The sequence below is a fragment of the Xiphophorus maculatus genome, chromosome 17 (genome assembly GCF_002775205.1).
Source record: "Xiphophorus maculatus strain JP 163 A chromosome 17, X_maculatus-5.0-male, whole genome shotgun sequence".
NCBI classification, from domain to species: Eukaryota; Metazoa; Chordata; class Actinopteri; order Cyprinodontiformes; family Poeciliidae; genus Xiphophorus; species Xiphophorus maculatus.
The window spans coordinates 15,114,645-15,139,480 of record NC_036459.1 but is presented as its reverse complement, the minus strand read 5'-3'; the positions used below and the strand labels follow the sequence as shown (position 1 = coordinate 15,139,480).

The 24,836-nt window shown below is 43.1% G+C and overlaps 1 protein-coding gene across 8 annotated transcripts in view; it reads left to right on the top strand.

Annotated features, from left to right (window-relative positions):
- The window catches only part of sox5 (SRY-box 5), a 98,372-nt gene that overhangs the window by 37,299 nt on the left and 36,237 nt on the right, over positions 1-24,836 (top strand). For 7 of the 8 annotated variants that reach the window (XM_023350127.1, XM_023350126.1, XM_023350130.1 and 4 more), the window contains exons 4-6: positions 9,257-9,343; positions 16,864-17,036; positions 18,452-18,520. In XM_023350127.1, the coding sequence (XP_023205895.1) occupies positions 9,257-9,343; positions 16,864-17,036; positions 18,452-18,520 (329 nt within the window). The remainder of the gene's footprint in view (positions 1-9,256; positions 9,344-16,863; positions 17,037-18,451; positions 18,521-24,836) is intronic. The other variant, XM_023350128.1, reaches the window with a different exon arrangement.

Genomic DNA, 24,836 nt, shown 5'->3' with positions numbered 1-24,836 from the left:
AAATGATGCAATAAAGCTGTGCAGTGACAAGGACGGCCCGAGGGCTGCCACAGTGACAGAACCATTCAGGGTGGGTGTGGGTGTGTGCACGCGCACGCCGGCGTGCGCCGAGCGGAGACAAGAATGCTGAAGAGGGGTTATTGCCACGAGACAGATTGCAAGTGTCATTTTCCATTACAGCAGCCCGAGCCCACTGTGGACGACACACACACACACACACCCCTACAAGCCGGTGTACACGCTTCGGTCGACTTTAACAGGATGCTTTTGACAGGGAGAGATGTGCGTGCATTAAAAACGCAGCGCTGGCCCTCGACTCGTTAACCCTCTCCTCGCCCTGACTTCGGTATGACAATTTTTCTTCTTTTTTTTTTGTCTTCTTGGTGGCTTATCTGATCGGCTCTTCCGCAGGTCGTTGATGTAAATCAAGTTTTTCCGTTAAGTGTAAGCATCGAGTGAAACGCAAATCTCATTTTGGTTTGCGAATAAGTAAATTATCCCACTCCCCTGCCCTCAAACCTAATTTACGGGATTGACATGGATTGGTTAAAAGATACCATCATGATCCTGCGTTTGACCTCTTGCAGCGCTTTGCAAAGTCTTCCTACCTCTTGAATGTTTTCACATTTAATCACATGGACTACAAACTTCAGAGAATTGTAAGCAGCTTTTACGTGACACAAAGTAGGCCATAGTTGTAATGCGGAGGCAGATACTAGGATTTTTAAAATTAAAAACATCGAAGTGCAACCAATTGATTTCAAAAGTTGCCTGATTAGTAAATCCAGTTGTTCTGTGAAGTCTTCAGAGGGTTTTTTTTTAGGTTAAGGTAGTGAACAAAGAGCATGAAGATTGATGTACAAAGCAGACCAGTCAGAATAAAATTCTGCAGAATTTTACAGCAATATTAGGTCATAAAATCTAATACTTTGAACATCTAACAGAGCACCTATCAGCCCACCATCTAAACAGCTGAAACATGAAGTTCCTTTAAATAAAGACAAAACCATAATACCTGGCATTCGTCAAGATGTGCCATCTTCAAATGGTTTCTCAATTGGTGACTTGTCGGTTTTGTTGCTTTTTATTTTTGTGTTTTTATAATGTAAACCACTTTGGGCTGCCTTGTTGCTGAAATGTGCTGCACAAATTAACTTGATTGATTAATTGATTAAACATGGAAGCAAAATGAGACAGGCGCGAATGTTCCTTGGTAACTCTGGAGGAGCTGCAGTGATCCACAGTTCAAGTGGGACAGTTTGTGGACAGGAAAATGATTAGCCATATACTATTCATGGAATAAATTAGACCTAAAGACGTACGTTTCAAACTTTCTTTAACAAAATCAAAACAAAAAAAACACTATCATTTACTTGTTAGAGCAGTTTTTTAAAAAAAGAAACAATCCTCAATGAATTCATACATTTTCAAACACAGCATGACCCATTGTTGCATGGGAGTCTCTATTATCTATTCAAAAGTCTTCCAAGAGGCCGTGTTTGTTAACCGGGCAATTAGTGGGCCGTATTCAGTGGTTATCAGTACCACAGCTGACACTTCAGCCTGTAAAGTATGAGGCAGTAAAATGAAAATGGCTTCTGCTTTTGCTCCCATAACTTGTCCCTAATAAGGTGCTGTGGCAGCGGCTATCAAGGCCTGAGCAGAATTAGTCCACAGCGGATTCAAATGTCTCGATGCTATCAAACGCCATTTAATGATAATGGAGGTCATGGAGGCAATTGGGAAAATGGTGCGCTTGTGTGTGTGAAAGGAACATTTCTCTGTCTCCTGCGAAGGGAAAAAGAAAAAAAAAAGAGAGCATTAAGATAGCATCGGTAATTTTACCAGCCCAGCACAAAAAAAAAAACACGCAAAAGAAGGGAGAGAGAGGAAGAGAGAGAGAAAACAAACAACCGGAGTGAAACAACAGGGAAAGTTTCTCTGCGACTTTCTCAAATGTCGCTCCAGATTTTGCCCTTCATCGTTCTTTCACAATGTCGCGCCCTCTCCGCTGCTATTTCTGACTGCCAGTGTGTGGATCTGGCTCGCTGAGATTTCATGCCAGTGTAAAAATTGGCTGAGGGTTTGGTTCAAATCAAATTGGACATAAGCACCCACAACACCATCTGTTAGGGAAAAGGCAGCGGAGTGAAGGGCAGAGCTCCGCATTCACATAAATGGATTTTCAATTTATTAAATTGTTGACTGACACCCTTGTAAATTTTCGCTTTATGTGTTGCGGCCTATTCTTAGCGCGTCGGATTTCATAGAAGCTTGTTGCTATACATCCTTACAATCCCTAATATTAGGGTGGAAAAAAATATCCTGCTACATCTGTTGTTTTGTGATAGCTGAATGATTTTTTAAAAAATTTTTTATGTGTATATATTTTTACACCACAGTCGCCTCGTATTAGCGTGATCGGGACACGAGGGGGGTTGTTTTTTTTCCCCTCTTTTTTTCTTAAATTAACAGAAATAAAACCTGCTTCCCAGACACACTTCAGGTGTTTTGGCAAGCGATTTTATGTGTGAACGCTCGCAGTTTTCCGCTAACAGGTGTGCCGCCCCTAAATGTGTTTGGAGACGTTCTTCCAGGGGGACGACCATATGTCCCCTGTCGCTTCGCCCAAAAAGGTGAACAAATCTCACGAAGTTGCCGTCACGTCACGCTGTGTGAACCCGAGCTGATTTCTTTCAGCTTCTTCTTGGGTGCTTTATTAATAGCCGGAGCTGCTTCTGAACGAAGAAGTCACGCAGTGGACCTTCATCTTCCCGTCTCTTTCTTTGCCGTATTCAGGAAGCACCGCGAAGGGGTTAGAGAGCAAGGAGAGGGATCTTAATGTTTACGCCGAAGCCACTGTTGCCAAGCGCCGTTCTCCCCAACAACAAGCCAGTAATTGGTACTTTTAGCTGCTAACCTTGCGGAGGTGGTTTTGTAAGGGTGGACTTGGACAAAAAGCTTTTTGATACATCTCCTCTCTATTTGTTTCTCCTCAAAACCACCAAAATGACTCCTCTTTTTTTTAACATTATAAGTTATTTATTTTCTCTTCCCAAAGACTGCCCATAATCTTGGCAGGGCTTGGATCAATTGGAGCGTCTTTAGAAGGAATCGATGAAAAATGTGTCCAGACACACACGGCCCAGCTCAACCAGACATGGATTGATCATCAAAATATCAACATCATCATTTCGTAATGGAGCGTGTTGGCGCCGCCGCCGCCACGACGAGAGGGAACAGCCAGACTGAGCAGCATCAACAGGCTGTAAATAAATGAGCATCTGATTTTTGTGAAAAAAAATAAATAAATAAAAATCTTGTATTAAACATTCAATCATTCAGTCATTTTTGTCTGTGAGGTGTAAGCTGTTTTCTATCATTCGAACAGCAGCACCTCCTTTTTTGGATGAAGGAAGCAACGTTTTACACAACAAAACCACAAAATCCTACCAAATATTTTTTGTCTTGTTTATACTGCAAATATTTTAGTACACTTGAAATAAGACAAAACTAACTCGCAACTAACATTTTGGCAAAATATAGAAGCTGGTTTTAAGTAAGTGATTTCTTAAAGTACAAGAAATTAATCTGCCAATGAAGCTGGTATTTTTTCATCAATACAAAGGAATTATTGACCTAAAATAAGTTCATATATCTTGATGAAAAGTTAATTTTTGTCTTATTTCAATCTATACAAAGAATACTTGGTAAGATTTTGTACTTTTGCAGTGAAGAGTGCAGATAGTCCTTCAGTCCTTCATTCTTAATAACTACATTTTTAAGAATTAATTTAGTTGTAATTTGTATAATGTATTAGTGCGCATTCAGGTGCGCTTCCCAGTACAGCGTTTCTCGTCCTGAAATTTTTCTTTTCGATTGTGTAACCCAGATTATTATGGGTGAGGTCTCACTGGTGCAGTCATGGTGTTTAAAAATAAGAAAAGTAAAATGTTCCTTTAGATTCATTCTGAAACTCTCTGTTTGTTTGAATTCTTTTAATGGTTTTGTTTCTGATCAGCGGTGAGCGTGTGTTCAATCAGATATTATCGCCCGTTCCTCCCTGCCTGCCGGCTCAATGCCTCACTGTTCGGGGTGGGCAGTCGTAGACAAACTCCACCCGTGCTCCTATAGCTGTTTGTTCAACGCTGACCCTTACTGTGTTTGTGGAGGAGGAGAAGGATGAAGGAAGGTGGAGTCGCTGGAACCTCCCTCCGCTGCTGCCAAGGCTTAAGTCAATGTGGAGACTGTTTTCGGGGATCTCAAGCCGGGGCCCTTTCCTGTGGACCCTCCTCCTCCTCCACCCTCCACCCTCTCCTCAGCCTGGCTGGGCCTGGCGCTGGCACAGAGGTCCCTTTGTTGCGCGCGCGAGAGCCCCAGCTTTCTGTCCGTCTTACTTTCCCCCCCACACCACCTCCTCTTTTTTCCTCCTCTGTTCCCTCCCTTTTTTTTTTCCTCTAAAAGTCTTCACAAATATGAGATAATAGGAAAAATGGAGCTGGCATCTTGTGGGTGACTCAAGGCAAAACGTCTGACGGGGAAAAATAGAAAGCGAGAGAGAGAAAGCAAGAGAGGCGATATTGTTTGTGAGACGGACAGAGGTTGCGCCTCTCACCATGGATCCGAAACAGCCCGGATGGGGGTTGGGTGGGTGGGGGGGTGGGGTGCCGTGACACACATATGTACGCGGTTTCCCTCTCTCGGCAGGTGGACGGGGTTGTTTTGGCTCAGCCGCAGGGCAGCAGCTTGACTCTGTTTGAGCCAATGAGCCAAAATAATAGCACTGGAGTCCAGAGTTATTGTCAGCATTTTTTTTTTCCCCCCATTCTGCTTTTCCCAGAATCCTCCTCAGCCGAGCGAGATTCCAATCAGGACGTCTCCCATTGATAATTTTGTGTGGAAAATACAAAAAAACAACGAGAGACTAAATCAGATGTGCTGTAAAGTCAAAGAAAGGGAGAAGGTGTTTAGAGATTATGCTAAGAGAAGTTGGGGGGGTGGGGAATACATTTTGGGGAAAAATTTGAGCGAGACACGGAGACATCAGGAGAGGTGATATTTTATTCATCATAAGACTAATTAAGCAACTGGAACAAGATGACATGAAACATACTTTTTTTAGACAGGATATAAATAGGAAAAGTGATCTTCGATTTGTTAGCTTAAACATGAGTGTGTTGGCATTACTGTTGTTCCGAGGTGAGAGGGTGTCCCATCTCCGCCCTCTGCTCAGAGCACCCCACCCCGCGAAATATGCAGCTCCCACCCCAGCGTGGGCAACAAGCTCCGCACACTTACCTCACCTCACCGCCAACATACACCCATCCCATACACACACACACACACACACACACACACACGCCCACACAACCCAGCAGGCAGCATGCCACTCGCCAGAAGATGAGGGAGGAGTTTGTGAGTTTCATGGAAACTCATGGAAGTTGTGCCGTTTTCATTTTATATTCAGACTCTGACAAATGAGTTGGCTGCTTTTTTTAATGCTGTTTATTTTTGTTTAAATTAAGTACAAAGAATCCGAGGTTAATAACTGTTTTTGTTTGTTTGTTTGCTTGTTTTTTAATCACTGGCGTCAAGTGTACAGAAATCTCTAAGAATGTCTGGAAAAAAGCTTTTCTCTCACCGTTTAGTAATCCATGACTTCCTGTTCCCGCTGTGGCACAAATATGACCTGGTGAAGCCAGGCTTCAAAATAAGGAAGACAAGAAAACTTGCTTTTCAATTTTAGAAAGTATGCTTTTTAATAATAAAAAAAACTTACAAATTACAAGACTTAAATTGCCCGTTTTTAAAAGTTTGATACTGATGGAGATAGATGGAAGGAGCTTGTCGTGAGAGAGGCACAGCAAGAAGTGACAACTTATGGGCACCTGGTCATTGTAGCATGCCAGAATATGACCATTTCTGTCCTACCATCACAAATATATATTTGGAGTTTTGCCGCGTTGCGTCGTTCTGTAAACCTTTTCCTCTTTCAATAATCCTAGTAACCTGTCTAGAGTTCTTTGTAGAGTGCTTTGTAATTGAAAAAAATACATCATGTGATTGTCATTGAGAGTTCAGGCAGGGGAGTGATGCCCAAATTGACATTTTTTTTTATTTTTTTACACATCTTTACGAGGGATCATGACAAATATATCTGCGGCTGGATGTTTTTTTTAGCCTCAAATGTCCCCAACTCTAATTCAGGACAAAGTAGAAGAGATGTTTTCATTCTGCTCACTGAAATGGAAGATAAAAGTATTGAATCTGTGAATGTGGCAGAGGTGAAAAGGAGGCTTTCTGGAAGCCATGTGCGCCAGACGCGATGGCTATTGTTGTTGTCGGGGAGTCGAGTCGGCTAAGAAAGCACATTTGGAGGTTGACAGCATTCTAATGCGCCAAAAACAGCAGCGATGAGAAGCTAATAGCTGGGAGTCAGAGTGACATTTTCTAAGGTGACAGTTCCAACCTATTCAGAAGTTTGTATGTTGGTGTTTTTTAGTGCGGTTTGGGCAACAGTGGAGGTTCACCGCATCATTCAGCAGCTCACTAAAAGATTCAGCTCCTCTTTTCTTTTCTCTAGCCTCCCTCTCCAGCTCCCCCCTGCCCACTTCCTCCCTTTTCGCCGTCCGCCACACAATGAAAGAGCCTCTTGGCTTTTATTAATAGTTAAAGTGGCCCCGGCCTGTCACCGGGGACAATGGCTGCAGCCCTGTTAATAAATAAAAATAATAACTAGGAGATGGAGACGGAGAGCGAGGGAGACGGAGAGAGAACGGGCGACACTGCCATTTGTTGTTCCCGCTCACTTGTCAAAGCTCTTTGGCTTAAAAGCCTCTGTCATTGTTGAGGGAAAGAGGGATGGTGGAGGGGGGCAGAGGGAGACGGGATGGAGAGAAAGAAAGAAGGAGTGCAGGGGCTAATAGCACCTGTTGGGGTGATGCTAAGACAGCTGACATGGGGAGAGCTGCAGGAGTCTGCAGTCTGTTCTCTCACTGCTCCCTGTTTTAGACAAACATTCTCCTCCTGCTTCATACCTTCATCGCTCAGCCAAACAACACCCCCCCCCTCTTACCCACCCACCCCGAGGGACACGAGAAGCACCGGGGGAGGGAGGGGTGGTGGGGTGCGTCAGGGACTGAATCTCTGTCAACGCGGCAAACACAAGGACAGGCCAGGACAAGGACGAAGGCGAGATGAACAGGAAAAGTCAGAGGTGGCCTGGTTTGAACTTCAGTATTGATCTTTGACCGTGTGTGTGTGTGTGTGTGGGCGTGTGTGTGTGTGTGTGTGTGTGTGTGTGTGTGTGTGTGTTTGGGAGTGTGCGACCACGGTAATCAGCAAGGCGTGAATGCACTTGTCTCAAAGCCAAAAGAAAGGGACAACACCGGACCCTCAGGGGAAGCTGGAGGCACATAACAGTGGAGGTACAATGTGTGTGTGTGTGAGTGTGTTTCTCTGCCAAGCCCGAACATCTTTAGTCCCTTATGTGTTGATTTGTGTGTGTGTGACTGAAGGAATTACTGAATCCTGAAAATCTTCCATTTTCCGCCATCCTCGTCTCTTGACGATACCTCCACGGCTTAAAGGGAACCATTAGGAAACCAGTTTTTGATTGGTAGTAAAATAAATAATGTTGTTTAACATGATGGATGGATGTGAAGAACAGCTGTTCAGCTCAACATGGATATTAACCTGGATTTTTGTTTTGGTTATAACATCGATGCCTTTACAAGGGCGATCCTTGGTCGAATAGTGTCTTGGGCGGGTCCTTCCTTCTGAGCCCCCTTTTACTCCCCTCAGCATTTTTTTTGTATGTGTTTGTGTCTTTAAAAATATGGGGGGGAAAAGGTTTTATAAAAATCTAACTGTAATTTAAATCAGTGCTTTTCAACGTTTTAAGTCATAACTTTTTAATTCTTTGATTTTCAATCAATCAAGTTGAATTAATATATTGAAATGTTTTTTTCCAAGCTCATCTGATTAGTTGCCAGTCAAATTTATGAAGCTGGACTGCTTGTAGTCTAGAACAGTCATTAGTCTGATTGATGTTGTACTTCATGGTCCAACTTGATTTTTGAGTTTCTTTAAAAAAACATGAAAGCAGCCCGGTTCACCGCATCAAAACCCAGCTGACAGATGTTTGTATCGGCCGCATGAAAATATGCAGTTTTAAACCATGTGCTTAAACTTTAGGACTGTGCGTGGTGACTTCTGAATTTATTAGTGTTTGTATATGATGTGTGCAGCTGAATGCATCACTGATTCACAAGAATAGTGACAAACAATTTGCTTACTGTGAGTTTAAGATGAGTTAACATTAGCAGCTGCTGTAAGCTGAAGCAAACCATCAGGTATTGGTTTAGATATTCCCATTAGATGATGAATGCATGTGTGTCAGCGTGTAAAATGGGTGTTTCTGCTTTAGCTGCTGGGCGTGGCTCTGTTAAAGTTTGAAATTATGTCATTTAAACGCTTAGAAGAAACTTCTAGGGTGTTGAAGTGTTCAATACAGTTTGTTTCTCTGTAAATGATTAGGAAGACTTCACACTAAAATGCTATTTCCACCACTGTGTGTAACTTTCTGATTTGGGTGCGTGCGTGTGTGTGCGGTCTATATGCACACACTCAGGACTGAGTCTCTCCATGCACATCCTCTCCTGTGTGACATTTCCACTCCTCCTGCTGTGCGTGTGTGTGTGTGTGTACATCTGGGCAGAATTGTGACCACAGTTAGAATCATAATTAGAGATTCTGCGTGTGTGCCCGTGCAGCGCTTTTTGTGTGTGTGTGAGAGAGAGAGAGAGACTGTGTGAAGTGTGTGTTGAAAACAAAGCGCTAGCTGATAATGTGTCCATTGTGGCGGGTGCATTAAGGCCCTCTTTGTCTCAGGGCCCACAGGGCTAATGATTCTCTAGCAGCAGGTGAGAGGGGAGAAAAAGCCTCTCTCTGTCTGTCTCTCTGTCCTCCACTCGTCTCTCTCTTCCTCTCTCGCTCGTTTCCCTTTCGCTCGCCTGTTTTTGTTTTTCAGATTTGCTCTCTTTTCGATTATCAGCTTCTCTCCTTCCGCCTCTCTCCCTCTCCCTCTCTCTCCTGCTGATGCGGCCATTAGGCTGAGCCGCCGCTGCCTTTATTACAGCAAATGGACTTTAAATGAGCTTTATTGTCATGTTGGCCAGCCAACTGAATCCCTCTCTCTCTCCCTCTCCTCTGCAAACCCTCACCCCCCGACCTCCTCCCTTCCTCCCCTAAACAGAGGCCCCCAGCATTGAGAGGCTGTTGTCAAAGGACTGGAAGGATAAACTTTTGGCCATGGGCTCAGGGCACATCGGAGAAATTAAAGGTACGGCAAAAGGAAATAACAACGGCATAAAGCAACGCTTATGTAACGGTAATGACCACTGAATCCATACAAAGTGAAGTTCTGGACTTTGTGTTGCATTATCAGAAAAATAGATTTTTTTATTTCTTTTTAAATCCAGGATGAGCTCAGCTTTGTTTTATACAAATTAACTACAATGACTGGAATGAGTAAAAAGTCAAAACAGTGAGCAAGCACCCTGTTTACAGCATACATTTTTATGCTTCCAAAAATCACCCTTTTGTAACATTATAATTATCACAATCATTAACAATAATGGTAGTAGTAAAAGTGACGTTTTTTTTATTTTTCACATATTGACTCTCACCTACACACAGGCTGTCTTCTAAAGTGAGATGTCTGTGGGACTACATGTATGAATAAAATAGGATTATTTAAAGAGAGTATTTTGTAAAATTGACTTTTTTGAGCTTTGCGTCATGTTATAATGCTACTTCATCATCAAAAACATGCCTGGAGTTTTGCCTCGAGGCTTTTATGCCTGTTTGAGAAATGACAACAACCGCCATGGGAGGCAGCTATACAAACACCTGGCCCCACCTTCAAGGACAAAGCTCCATCTCACAGAGCAGCTCTCCCCCACGATGCCCTCACTCAGCTCCTTTAGACTAGCCAGCAGCAATTAGCAAACACCTGGTGGAACTGCGTATCTGCTGAGCTCGTTATAGGAGCTACTTCTGAGTGAAACCCTTCTAAAAACATTGTTAAAGGATTTATTAAGGAGTGATGTAATGGAGCTTCAGAAAGAACAGGAGTTTTTAAAGAGACAGAGGAATTAAATTACAAGGTAAAATTTCTTTTAAGTCATATTTGATACACCATTTCTATAACAACTGGGGTTAACGTAGCTACTTTATTATGCTATAAAATGGCACTTTAGTAAAGATTCACATGAAGACAACAGAATATACTTTATCAATTTACTAGATTGGTTTTCATAGTTTTAAGACGGTGAAGGGTGACCCCTGTGAGATTTGTGCAAAAAGTATTTTACCTCTAATATTACTAAACACTCTAGTGCATATTGGATGAGCAAATGTGTAACTGCTTAGTTTCTGTCTGCTGAGCTTAACTCATGACATATTAACAGCATTAAGATCATTTTCAGTGTTTTACAAGCGATTCTTAAATTTTACAAGTGCCTTTTATTTCATGCATAAATATCAGGCTGCAGCCGAAACACACAATAAACCCAGCTATTAGTAAGTCAGCTTAGATCCCCAAGGCTCTTATTTTGAAGTTTGTAAGAAGTTGCATCTGTTCATCTGCCGTTTTAACATTTTTGACAGAAAGGCTTTTCTTCTGAGGGTGATTTGTTTGTTTTGTGATCTGTCGCTGTGGCTGAGAAAGATTACGTTGTGTCAAAGCTAGAAGCAGTAACTGTTTCTGGAAAATTTCATCCCCAGACATTTAATTCTTCCCCACAAAAATGTTGGTTTATTGTGCGCTGAAAAGCCATTTAAAGTCAAATTCAGTTACTGTGAAAGTATGTTTATGGAGGATTTGCTTGGAGACGCTGGTAACGGTAAAATCTGCGGTTGATGAGCTTAGCATATGTTGAGGGTGTCAAAGTTGGACAAATGGAGCTGAGAAAGTTCTGTTTAACTTGCTTAAACTGTCATGTAGATGTTAGTTATTAAGTTAATTAACTTCTGAAACGCTGCGTTTTGAGTAGTGTTGTAACTGGATGTGACGTTATCGATCATTTTCAGCTTAGTGGAGTAATGGTAACCGTGGGAAACCCATTAGATTTGTTTCTCTTGGTAACCATTCAAACATCCCTACCATCTTGTGGATTTTGTTTCGAAATGACTAAGCCGGACCAGCTGGCGCATTTTCAAAAAGAATAACCTTCACGTTCTGTTTATTGGCTCATCAGTCAATTACTTTCAGAGTGAGGGAGACATTCAGGTTAAAGTTTCAAAAATATGTTAAGTAAAACCGCCCGCTTCCTCGGCTATATGTCATAAAGTTAACTACGTCCTTGTGGGTCCATCTTTTTTTCTGAAGTTCACCTCTACTTAATATCCAAGACGGATGGATGCAGGAATCAGAGACCGAAATGAGAAAAAGATGAGAGAAAGGTAGAGGAGAGCAGCTATTATTCCCTGTAACTTCGGGGCAAAGCCGTCGTTCTCCTCCAGTAATTGAACTTCATTAGGAAGCAAAGCAATATGTAATCAAAGAGGCTCACTGAGGGGCCTGGCCATCTAGAGGGGGCCTCCATTGATCAAACCCCCTCTTCCAGCGCCCTGTCGCGCTGACATTTCAGCGGAGGGGCTTCCCGCTTGGCGCGCCGCACACCAGCAGCTGGGGAGCAATATATGCATGCCTCTGTTTAAGTTCGTATCTGCTGGACCCACGACGGGTGTGTCTTCGTACTTACGTAATGTTGTGTGTGTGGAAAAGTGAAGATATTTGCGCTGCTCTCTCACGTCTGTGGGTTGTTTTTTTCTCCCCTAAATCAAATTCCACTGAAGAACTTTTTGCCGGGAACAAAGTGCTTCTGAGCCGCCGCCTCCTCCTGCTCCTGCTCCATAGGCGTTGGTAAAAGGCCCCATGCGGTTCACATCGCAAACTCTATGCACTCACCGTTACATGGAAGTGGAGAGACAGAATAAATGTTCACATAGAGGAGTATCATTAACATCAAGCGCGTCTCAGTAGATGGTGACGAGTGGAAAGAAAGATGTCTGTCCTGGCTTTGATTTGCCTCACCTTCCTTCAAACTATTAGACTTTCAACATGTGCACTATGAATATCAGCTTGATGACAAGAAGCTGAGCGCACCCTGGTGTTCAGGTTGGCCAGGTTAAAAACAGACTCGTTAAATTCAAAGCTCACGGAAAATATGAACACTGCTGGTAGCAGAACTTATGTTCCATAAATTGAAACAAATGTGACATTAATTCAATACCCAACTAACTAATAAACAACAGTCAACTTAAAGATGAATGTTTAAGTTCTTCTTGCTGTATATTGTTAAATAAATGAATTTGATGATTAAGAAATCCATTATTCCAATTTTGATTAAAAACATATCTCATTTCCAATAAAAGCAGTTTTATTTGTATATTATTGCATAAATGCCTGCACTATCACATGTTTAAAAATAGTTTTGAATGCTGGACCTATAATATATTAACCAGCCAACAATGACTTATTGTTATGATGGTCAAAACGGCTCCAAAACTATGAAGTATAGAATATATCTACTTATTGGTTGCTACAAACATTAAATTCTGTTAGCGAATTAATGACCTGACCACAATAAATACTTACAATATTGTCTATAAATAACTTATGAAGTTGTTGGTGACAAAACTCTTTGAATAAAGTTGCACCAATTAAAGCTGCACCAATCAACCAGTTAGCGCCTGGAATCAACCAGTTTTCCCTTGATTTCATTATATATCACAACCAATAACTCCCAGCATTCTATAAATCCAGATCATGTACTTTAATGCGCTTTTGAGTTAAATTAAAACCATGTAAATGTTGAGGGACATGTACTTGAATGCATGAATTTTGCCCTTTCCTGTTGGGAATTAAATTGGAATCAGTAAAAACCGGAATTGCGGCGTCAGACACTGAAGACATTTGGAAACCTGAAAAGCCTCCACTCCTCTTCTCCATCCCGTCCTCCATGTCTTTCCTCCTTCACTTTCCTACCCGAGGCTCCGCCATCTATTGGCTGCGTCTCTTCGTTCTCATTCCCTCCCGTCTCACCCGCGAGGAGTTATCAGCGCAGCCGGGGTCATTAATTAGCGGTAGGAGCGCGGTGACAAGTATTACATTGTTGGAAATTGGTTAATTACCCTGTACGTGAGGGAGGCTGCGAGTTTGTGTGTGTGTGCGGGAGTGAGAAAGGAGAAAGTTGGTCTTGGTTCTGATAATCACAGGATGGAGTAATCTGCCTAAGGAAGAATGTGTGTTAACCCGTGGAGGAAAGCAGTTATTGATCCGCCTGGCTGCCTGCCTCAGAGCAGCGGAGGAAACAAGGCGATGCAGGCTGATTTATGGGGTCAGTAGAGGAGGAGCTAAAAGCAAGAGATCTGGTCTAGTTTGTCCTGAAAATATTCTTGTTTACTGATAAGTGATACTCAAAAGAGGGTCAGAGTGTGAAAAGTTTAGATTTTTTTCTCCCCACCAGAATCACTAGCTGTGTTTCTATTACAAACATGCACAAAACTTTGCCGATGTTCAGCTAATATCGAAAAAATTGAGGCATTTCCAGAGTGCTGTGGTGGCACAGGGGTTAAGCACAGCCCACATAAGGAGGCCTTAGTCTTTGACGCGGCCGTCACAGGTTCGATTCCCGGCCGCATGTCTCACCTCTCTTTCTTTACCTGCTTTTCGGTCTTAGCACTTTCAAATAAAGGGCACTAGAGCCCAAAACAAACCTTTAACCTTTTGAGAAAAAAAAGTAAGGCCTTTCTGTTAATTAAACTCAAATGTGAATAAGTTTGTTCATGCGATAAGTCATTAAAAAACATGCCGCGTTGTCATACTCCTACCACGTCCTGTCGTCTTCTTTGTCTTTTCCACCAGTAGTAACATCCGCTTGATTAGTGTTATGATTAGTGTTATGGGAAAAAAGTGTTTCCATCGCAGCGAAACACGCTAATTCCAATACGGCAGAAAAAGCACCTCATCCTAGCGCAAAAAACGTTTCAGCGAAAAAGATGAGTCGGCGTGTTTCCGTAAAGCAAATTCAGTCTCATAATTCCAATTTGCACATTTTTAAGGTAAATGAAAACACACCTGCAGCTGAACAACCACCTCCTCCTGGCGCAAAAATTGTTTAATTAAAACGCTAGCTTCTTTTCTGCTTCTGTTAATCGAATTCCAATTTGCGCAGTTTTAAGCTCAATGGAAACGCAGCTAATAAAGCCTTTGGTTTTTTACTACATTTCAGAGTGTGTGTGTGTGTGTGTGTGTGTGTGTGTGTGTGTGTGTGTGTGTCTCACGTCTGTGTTGGAAGGTTGGTTAACCCCTACAAAAAAGCCTCCTTTGATCCATCGTTTCACCTTTGCAACCCCCCCCCCTCTTTTTGCCCTTTTCCTCCACACCCCTTCACCCCGCGTTTGAACAGCCTAACGTTTTTAACACAAGGCCCTTTCTTGTCTCGGTCAGCTTTAGCTCCACACACACACGCGAGCACGCCCACCCCCACCACCACACATGCACACACTCTCCTTCTCTGGCTCTACAAAGGTGGGTCTGTGAGTTAGGACAGCGGCGTGTTTATTTTTCCAGCGGCCAGCGCTCCCGACAGTTGCCTTTATTGTTCATTGTTGGCGGATGGATGGAGTGCGGGGGGGAGAAGGGGGAAGAAAAAGGGAGGAAGAGGAGGCGCGGGGTTTGCCGGTGGGCAGCGGAGGAGGAGGCGGCGGACAAATGGACGTCTTCCACCTTCTCTAGCGGTCAAAGGGCGGATCATCCATCCCTTACTCCTTTTCTTTTTTATCGTGTTGTCTTTTTCTTTCTTCCGCCGTCTTTCTGTTCCCTTTCTCTTCCTCATCTGGTTTGACTGGTGCAGGAATGCGGTCCTGTTAAAGGTAGCAGCCGAGGAACAATGAGGCATTGTGCTCTTCCACACGCACACACACACACACACACACGCTAAAACAAAGGCATGTAGGCAAACATGAGTACATATGACCAGACAAGAACTCACACACTCGTGCTGATTGGGCCTCAGTGTGCCTCCCTATAACTACATCCTGTTGAATGATTTAGGCCTTGTGTGGAGGCCTGTGTACGTGTGTGTGTAATGGAGCTGGTATGTCAGGATCTAAGGAGTCAAAGGTCAGGCCATGCTAAATGTGAGAAGGAGGTTGGCTGACTGCAGAGTAAACACAGACCAGACACACTCTTTTGCTCGGTTCTCCCTCTCTCTCTCTCTCCTAAGCTTAATCACACAGAAATACAGCTTGATAGCTGCGGCTCAGTCTCCAAATGTCCCCGTAATTCTGCGGAAAACCAAATACGTTTGCTTTTGGCTTCCAGTTTTTTAGTGAGAAATGTAAATTCCCCAAACCTGGCTGCGGATCGGTTTTTGTTTGTGAAACGTATGAGTCTGGCTCTGATTTTTACATTTGCTTTTTTATTTTGTGCTTCTTTTTTTCTCCTGCTCCTGCTCCCCACCACATTTTGCCTGTTTACAAATATTTCCTCCGCCAGATTTATTTTTCCTTCTTTCAATAAGGCGGTAAAGCTGATGATGATGATGATGATGATGATGGATGGGACTTGATTAATTGATGCCGGCCTTTTGCCTCCCAGGGAAACCGGTTAACATCTGGTTGTGCGACTCTGGAGCAGACCAATGCTCGTTATCAAAGCACATCTTCCACTGCCACGCTCCCCCCTGCTGTTCAAACCCCCAAACCAGCCATATATAAATCTAACCAACAAGCCACGGATGTTTTTACTGGGGTTTAATGCTTTTTGTTGGGTTTTTTTGTTTTTTGTTGGTGTTTTAAGTCTAGAAACTAGGATTTTCTAAAGGCATTCATACCTTTTAAACTTTTCCCACAAACTCCTCTGTATTTTATTAGGATTTGATGTGAAAGAAAAACACACATTATTGTATAATTGGCAAAGGGAAGGAAAGCGATATGTGGCGTTTCAACATATTTGGGGCGCAGCATTGATTTGTTACCGGGCCCCAAACGAAAACCCATCACGAAGGGGAACATTCCTGATCACAGATGTTCATTTTTAAACAATTTTGAAAATATTTCCATTCATAATTCTGCACTACGTTGGGCTGGTCTATGGCATCAATAAAGATAGGTGGATGTTTGAGGTTACATTGTGTCAGAATGCAAAGACGTTTACAAGGTTGCAAACAATCATTTTAGTAAACAACAGTTTTATCAATCATTCTGATGATTCATTTTTTAAAAATCTGCACCTTATATTTCATTTTATTGCCTAAGATGCACTGGTAGCATTCCTTTAGTGAATGTTGACTATTTATAGCAAAAGATGCATCTGCTTGACTCAATATCAGTACAGCTGATCTAATGATAATTTTTTTGGATTAACAAATAAATAATTGGATAAAAAAAAAAAAGATGTACAGTTTTGGTCTAATTACTGCTCTGAGTGTTTTCTTTCAGCAGGTAGTCATTTTTTTTGAGTCTGTATTCAATAGTTAGCAATTAATCAATTACTAAATTAGTTGATGATTATTTCAATCGATTCATCACGATTAATCCAATCAATCTCTTCAGCCCTGCAAGGTATCAATACTTTTGCAAATCACTCACGCCTCCACTGAACGAAGGACTTTCTAACCACACAAAGGCAAATTGTTGGTTTAATTTATATTCTACGTTTGAGCAGCGGGAAAAAAAGTTTCTTAGCGAAACCTTAGCCGAGTCTTGTACTCTTCTTCAAAGTGCTAACATTTCACCTTTGACCCATCTCCCCCTGCCCCCTCCTTTTTTCTTTTTTTTTTTGCCCTTTAGGTACCCCAGACAGCCTGGCGGAGAAAGAGCGCCAACTCATGGGCATGATTGGCCAGTTGAGCAGCCTGAGGGAGCAGCTTCTGGCGGCGCACGAGGAGCAGAAGAAGCTGGCCGCCTCACAAATGGAGAAGCAGAGGCAGCAGATGGAGCTGGCCAAGCAGCAGCAGGACCAGGTAGAGGAGCCCACTGCATGTGAAGGGCCTCATTTGGAAAAGCTCTGCAGCTGAAAACTGCATCCTAATTAGTCAGTCGCTCTAATTCTGCGCAAACAAGAATCATAAAAGCGCCGAGTTTACCTTTAAACGAGGTAAACCTTGGCCAAAATTCACCTTGTACTCTGTGCAAATTTGCGAAGCTGAAACGCTAAAAAGTGGGCAAAGCCGCAACAGCGTGCAGATATTTGCATTCAGTCAAATGCATTTATTTATGCAGACACATAAAGAAAATAAATAGACCTTGGAAATACTGGAAACAGCGCACATTTATTTAACATGTGTCCAAAGTTTTATTTTACTGTCTTGAACAAACTGTTCCTGTGCAGTCATGAAAATTCTAGGAAAGTCTGCAATTAGATTTTTTTTTTCATTACCCAAGTCAGCATAAGTGTAAAAAAATAAAATAAAATTTAGTGTGAAAGACGTTGTAGGAACCATGCAAAGAGACTTTTATTGCTGCACCTGGATATATAAACAATAGGGGCTTCATTAGAGAGTCTTCCACCAACATAAGTTAATGAAAAAATCTGACTTTATGTGCAAGTTCTTTTACACACACCCAATTCCACGTCGCGTAGAGCATTAGTGCAACTGGAGAAACACACAGGAACCAGCTGAGGGCATGTTGTATTGGAGCGGATGTAGCAAAAGCACACACACTTCTTCCTCCCTCGCTCTCTTTCTCTCTCACACACACCCCCACACACACACATCCAGGTTTCCAGGCAAGAGTCTGTCAGGTATTTGCATAGTGAAGGGTTTCCCTTTTTTTGTTGTTGTTATTGTGCTTTTTTTTTCTTTGCTTCTGGAGAGCTTCGGTTTACAAAGAGCCACACAGAGAAACACAGCTGTAAGGACAAATCACCTGTGACAAACACAAAGCATTACAGAGCCCTGGGCTGCATCTCACAGCAGCGCACAGAATGACTGTGACAGAACAAGAATGTATGTGGAAGCTGGACTCTTTAGCACGTCCCTGTTACTGTATGTCATGCTGGATTTTTTTTTTTCTCCCTCCCCTCCAGACTCTGAGCTTCTAACGTCTTAGCGGAGCTGCTTCATACAAAATTTGTAACAAAGCTTGAACAATTTGCCATAAACTTGTCTACAAAATCAAGCGTTTTTTGTTTTTTTTCTTTATGTGTCGCTTTCGTACCTGTCCATAAAGGGCTGCATACTGCTGAGTCCGGATGAGGCGAGCTTTAATGTTTCATGAAGGGGCATCGACCCTCTGTCGTGCAACCGGCGGGCCTCAGAGACCCGCAGATGTGCCGCATCTCCCACAAGCTCTGCACGCACACACTGGAAATATGCACGCTCTAAAAAAATTTTTTTTTAAAAACAACATTGCAGTGTGTGTGCTCTGTTCCCAGATTGCCCGGCAACAGCAGCAGCTTCTGCAGCAGCAACACAAAATCAACCTCCTGCAGCAACAAATCCAGGTGAGGCCCGCTTGTGTGTGTGCGCCCGAGTGAGAGCGTGTGAATGTGAAAGCGTCTTTCAGTTGTGTGTGTGTGTGTGTGTGTGTGTGTGTGTGTGTGTGTGTGTGTGTGTGTGTGTGTGTGTGTGTGTGTGTGTGTGTGTGTGTGTGTGTGTGTGTGTGCGCGTGCGTGTGTGTGTGTCAGAGTGGCCTACAAATGCAGTTTTGTGATTGTAATTGTTGCAGCTTTGCTCTGTCATCAGCACTCAGGGCCTGAATCAACATTGACTTTTATAGCAGCTCCGATGTACACAACTTGTGCAATCACCTAAAACTGGCCTGTGCACAGTGATGGATTACAGCTAATGTTTTAGCAAGCATAAAGCTGTGCATTCTGAGTCAGTCGGCCGAGTGCATAAATGAGTGCCTTGCATCAAGTGATGAAACAAAGTCTTCTCAGTGCTGAAAAAAAGAGGGTCCTACCAGGTGCCTTTATGAATAGTCACTTATAGTTTTAATTTCTGTGGAGGAATAACCTAATTATGTCTCAGAAGAATTTGGGCTGTGTTGGCAGAAAAAAAAAGATGACTAAAAAACAACAAAAGAAGCAAGTTTCCACTTTGCAGCTGCTCTGCAGAGGTGAGGGAGGAAAAGCAAGTGTTCATGCTGTTCTCCTCTGAGGGGAGAGGTGGCACAGACTGGCCAACTTTTTATGAAATATAACTTTTTAACTGATAGATTTTTGAAAACGGATGAGTAAAGTTGAAAATAATGAGCAACTCGGCGCCTCGTTTCTGTTAAACAGGGGAAGCATAAGCATGTCGGTGTTTAATAGATCGCAGTGACCCTTGAACTTTTTCACATTTTGCCACATTATGACTACAACTTTGTTTTCCATTAGGATTTTATGTGCTAACCCAACTCAGAGTGCATAGCTGTGCAGCAGAAGTAAAAGGAGTTTGTGGTTGTAAAGCATAAGGGTGTCAATACATTTCCAACATTTTTTAGTATTGGAAATTTTTCCATTTTTATTTAGCCTTGTCCTGATTCTGAGAGATACTTTCAGTCTCCAACAGACCGAAGGACACATTTTTTCCCGTTATTATCGTAACACGTCCAGGTGGAACTCCTTTAATCCCAAACTCAGAATGCAAACTCAATTTCCAGTTATTCAGCGCATATTTGAAACGTCCAAATCTAATCATGACCAGTATAAAGAAGAACCTTAAATAGACTCGCCGAGTTACTCGTCCTTTTCAATGTGAATCTTTGTCTCCTGCTTGAGAAAGGGGCGGGTATATATCTGAGCCTTTAAAAATAGAAGTATTGTACTTTAGGGTGCTACACTGGAGCCTCTATTTTGGTCCAGGTGGCTTGGAACGAAGAGCCTGGGACTTTGTAAAGGCAGATGACACTGAATTTTAAGCTAAGAAAGCGGGGCTTTGTACCATAAAGAGACACTCTGTCCAAGAAGGAGCGCACACACGCGCATTCTCCTTCCCCCAAGAGTATAGCCATACACAGTTTGTGTGACAAGAGACCTTGTGAGTGCATGTGCGTTGGACGTTTGTCTGTCCATGATTCCGTGCAAAGCAGTTTATTTGCTTTGTGCGAGTTAAAGTCGGCATTGTTCACGTTTTGTCTCTTTTGACAAAAAAAAAAGAAAGAGAGCACATGTTTGTTTCTTAGGGTTTCTCTGTGCCTTCTTGATGCTTTCATTTCTTCACGAGTGTGTGTGTGTGTGTGCGTTCTGCTGCAGCTGTGTGTGTGTTAAGCTATAAACACGTCCGCTCATGATTCACTCCCTCACGACCCCGCCGAGACAAAGCTCTCTTTTCCCATGACTTTGCAACCTTTTCCCAAACAAGCGTCTCTCCATTGAACGCGCTCAACAATAGTTTCTCACAAGCAGGGGCAGCTGTAGGCAGCCTCGTTAAGAGAGGGACACAATCAACAGGGGCTCATCACAGGAGCTCTGAAATCGCACATTTTCACATGAATATCACATAAACACACAAGCGCGGGGCAAAAACGGGGCAAAAACGTAAAATATTGGGCATCGCTTGCTGGCGCGCACGTAGTCGGGGTAGAGTCGATGATCAAACACACACTCATCATCAAAGACTTGGTCGAGAAATGCACTGCTTAATCATTCATGAAGAGATTGTCCGCACAATCCCACAATACAATGGCCTGCCAGAGCGAGGGCACCAGGTTCAGTGTGTTGGGGGCGTGCGTGTGTGCGTGTGTGTTTTGTGCCAGCATGATAAGCCCCTTGTGATTGCGTTTCCCCCTAACGAGACTGAGTTCAGCTGTCCCTCCGTTCGCGCGCCTTCGTCCGTGTGCGTCCCGTCCTTGGCTTTGTTGGGCTCGAATCCCCCAAAGGCCCGCGAAGAATGCTTTCAACCGTCCACTCGGAAGAGGTGATGAAACGAAGCGAATTACAACGCTCATGAAAAAGAGAAGAGAGTGACACACATCCTTCATGTATGGAGGACAAATTATTTATTGTCCTTCTATTGGGTTTCCTATTTTTCTCGCCCTGAAACCCCAAAAGAAGTTTGCCGTATTTAGGCCAAAGGCGCTCTCGGAATTGGCATGCAGAGGAAGTCATGATAGCAGCCCACGCTAACGATGTACAGCATCAACATTCGACAGTCATTCTAACTGATTATACAATGTCTTTTAAATTTAGTAATTACATTTTTAGCTTTTGACAGGTGTGAACCACAACCTTCTGTGTGTTGTATTGGGATTTTGTAGTGAAACCATTCTGCTTTGGCACTGATTTTCTGTAGCACAGTAGCAGAGAGGAAAGCTGGTTAAAGGATTGCTTCTCGTCGCAGTTGCGTGATGAAAATAGCGTCATTATTTCCTTTATGTCGCCAGCCCCAACGACTCAACTTCCAGAAGCCGGTTCTTCAGCCAGAGAGCAGGATGGATAGTTTTGAGAAGCAATTGTCCGAGACGGTGAAGAAGTATGTAGCGTCAGACAAAAACACTGAACTCCTTACATCCAGTTCTCGTCCAGTGCAGTGGGCAAACATCCCAAATACACATTCTGTTCTTTCTTTTCTCTGATAACATAAAAAAAATAAAATGAGAAGTTGCATCTCTTCGATCATTAATTCCTACAAACTTATGAACCTGTAAAGGTCATTTGTTTGACAGGAACTGGTGGACTTTGAAGGGTGTGTGCAAAATCATACAGTCCAAAACCACTTGACCATGCGTCCAACCCGCTCCCTTTAGGGTTAATGAGACAGTAAATGGAGCTAAAGTCAATGCAACTCTGAAAGAAAACTTGTTAGAGGCTGCAAAAGCTTTCTACAATACAGCCAGAGCTACAGTCGAATGGTTTTGGTCAAGATATAGTTGTGTGTTGGAATGGCCAAAAGAAACCATCATTTTTAAGCCGACTAGACCACTAAGCCTGACCTGAAATCTAAACGTAGCATAAGCCGTGAGTCCTCTAAAAAACATTTTACTTTCTAGTTGCAGATGAAAGAAAACTGACCTTCACTTTCTACATTTAATCCTGATGTGCAGCTCTCGTGCTAATATAAGAAATCCCGACACAGGCGTGTGAATTATGTAGAAACAAAAAAAACAACAAAAAAAAACAACAAAAAAAAACACGTTCCCTCGCACATTACCTCCCGCTAGGGGCCATCTTGTTAAGCTGGAAGAGGTGAGCACATTTTCTTCGAGCTCCCTTTACTTTCCGTCTCGTTCTAATTAAAACAACTTGTCCACAAGGCCCCACCTGCAGCTGGCCAGGACGGCGGCTGCGGCCGCGCGGGGAAGCGCGACGGGGATGAAAGGAGCTCACCTGCCGAGCGGCTCCGGGGCTTACCTTGGGAGCGAGCGCACATGTTCAGAGAACAGCAGCGCACACAGACAATGTGTTCTGAAACAAGAGGGACGAGCGAATAAGAAAGTGTCGGCCCTAATGAGTCAAAAGCCAGTCAACCAAAACACACCGGCACAGTCTAGCGTACTCTGCGTGCCGCCTTTCATCTCATCAAGATTCACCGTCGCTGTAGGTTCCATATCAGTGAATGAGAGGAGATTCAGAACAAAGTGAAAACCACTTGATGCTTTGACTGGTTTAAGAAGGGTCAGAACCTCAGAGGACAGTCGCTAACAAGCTTGTTATCAACCTTGGTGGCAACTCTTCAGATCATGTCGGAAGGAGGGGGAAAAAAGGAGAAAGAGCCTCGTGTCGCCCACAAAAACACAGCGAGTACCTCTGTTTCCCTTACATACCTGCACCTAGCCCAATTGGCTGTGTAATTGTTTAATCACAACCATTACACAGCAGCCCGAGTAATTTGTGCTTTCCGTTCACACTGTATGACTCTGTGTCCGTGCGCGGGCACACACACCCGTCCCACTGAGAGTCTGCCACCCTTTCAAAGCCTGAAAAACACACTCTGGTCTGTGGATCCTTTGCCATGTGAGCGTTATTTCCTCCTGAACCGGGCCCCGGCACTCACAGGGGACCGGCCTAATAGCGCCGTCCATAGAAAGTTAATGGACTAATATTAAACAGCGACCATATCTCCGCTTCTCTTTCTCTCTGCCCAAATTAATTATTGGTTCTATTGCTCGTACGTCACCTCTTCTGCAATAGGTCAACCAGGTCTTGCATTAATTGCCGTAACATATGGTCGCCAACAGATTTTAGCTGTGGGACTCACACTTTAGCGGGGGCTATTTTTTCGTGCGCTCATATGCGAGCCATATTGTGCGGCGCTGGCAGCTATTGTTCGGCGCATTAACTTCATAGAGCTAATTACTCCCCAATAATAACTTTACCTTGGAGTTTTTTTTTAGCATACTGCGTGCCAACCAACCTGTTTCGCACCCCATATGTTAATTAGCGGCCACATCTTCATTATGCCGCAGCGGCGCTTTAAGTTCAAGCTGTGCCGCCTGGCGCGTGGTGAACGCAGCCTCAGCTCGCTGCCAATTATCCAACTCCTGCTCCCCTCTCTGAGTCTTCCTCACGCTCCTTCTGCCTATCTTGTTCATTCTGTTGTTTCTATCTGCTGCTTGTTTTTGTTTTTTTTTTTTACAAAAAAAAAAAAAAAAAAATCCTGAGAATTTGTCTTGCCAGGGTGAATTCTCTCTTCCCGTCCTCTTTGACCCTGTGAAAGTTCTCAAGATAAAGTCTCACACTTGTTCCTCGTGTATATTTGTGATTTTTCTCCTCCCCACTCCCCTCTTTTAACTCGGAGTGGCTTTCCTTTGTTATCTTTTGGGCTATCGCTGATTAGAGGAATTTTGCAGATGAGTCGCAGTCTTGTTTGCTGCAGGTTTCTCTCTCGGACGTGGAAGAGCGTGCGGAGCTTCTTATTCTCCACGTCAGCAGACTACAGAAGCAGCAGTGTGATCTTTTGTCAGTGTGTACTGTAGGTTTTCATGTTCGCTCTGGGCCTGATGAGAAAGAAAAGCTGAGGAGAGCATTATTCCCCAAAGTGCCCACTGTTTCAGATCTCTCTTCCTTTATGTAAAAAATCTGGAGATTGTCTCATAGATCTGGTCTCTCTTTGTTCCTTTCAACGTTATTTTTCTTTTCTTTCAGTCAATTCATCTTTATCTCTGATTCCCGTTCTCTAGTTTACAGAGAACGTCATAAACTTTAAAAGTTTATGATGATCACAAAACTCACATGCAAAAGCTTCCAGCTCATCTTAAGGTATTACATTATTATGGGCCGGTTATGAGGAGAACTTGTTTCCCTTTTGGATGAAATGGAAACAGAAACTTGGATATCAGGGCAAATGGAACTGAACACATTGTAAATATATATCTACCTCTTGGACGTTTTCATCTTTTATCACATTATGAACACAAACATCAACATACTTTATTTGATATTCAACTGCAAACCTACCAAGACATGGTTGTCTCATTGAACTGGCATTCTGGGCAAGGAGATCATTAGTTTGAGAAGCAGGAAAAGTGCTAATGCTAACGGTGTGATGGAAAACCAAGAGTCAGACTCAGAGCCAATCGGAGAGGATGATTTTTCTGAACAAGAAGTTGATCAAGGTTGATTTATTCCTGTTCTTCAGCTTCACAGGGATGCACTATAATCTCCTCCCCACTATTCCATATTATTATTAATGGTAAATTTTGCTGAGTGTATCTAAAATATTTGAAAGAAAATAAGGAAATACAAGTTGGAGAGCTGAAATACCGAAGCACAACGCTACTTGACATGCTATTGGCTGGAGTTTCCAAAGCAGCCAATCCGGAAGCAACATTTATTTTCCTTGGCGCTGATTAGCTGTACTCCCCAGAGCGGCGATAAGGAAGACTGTAGATGT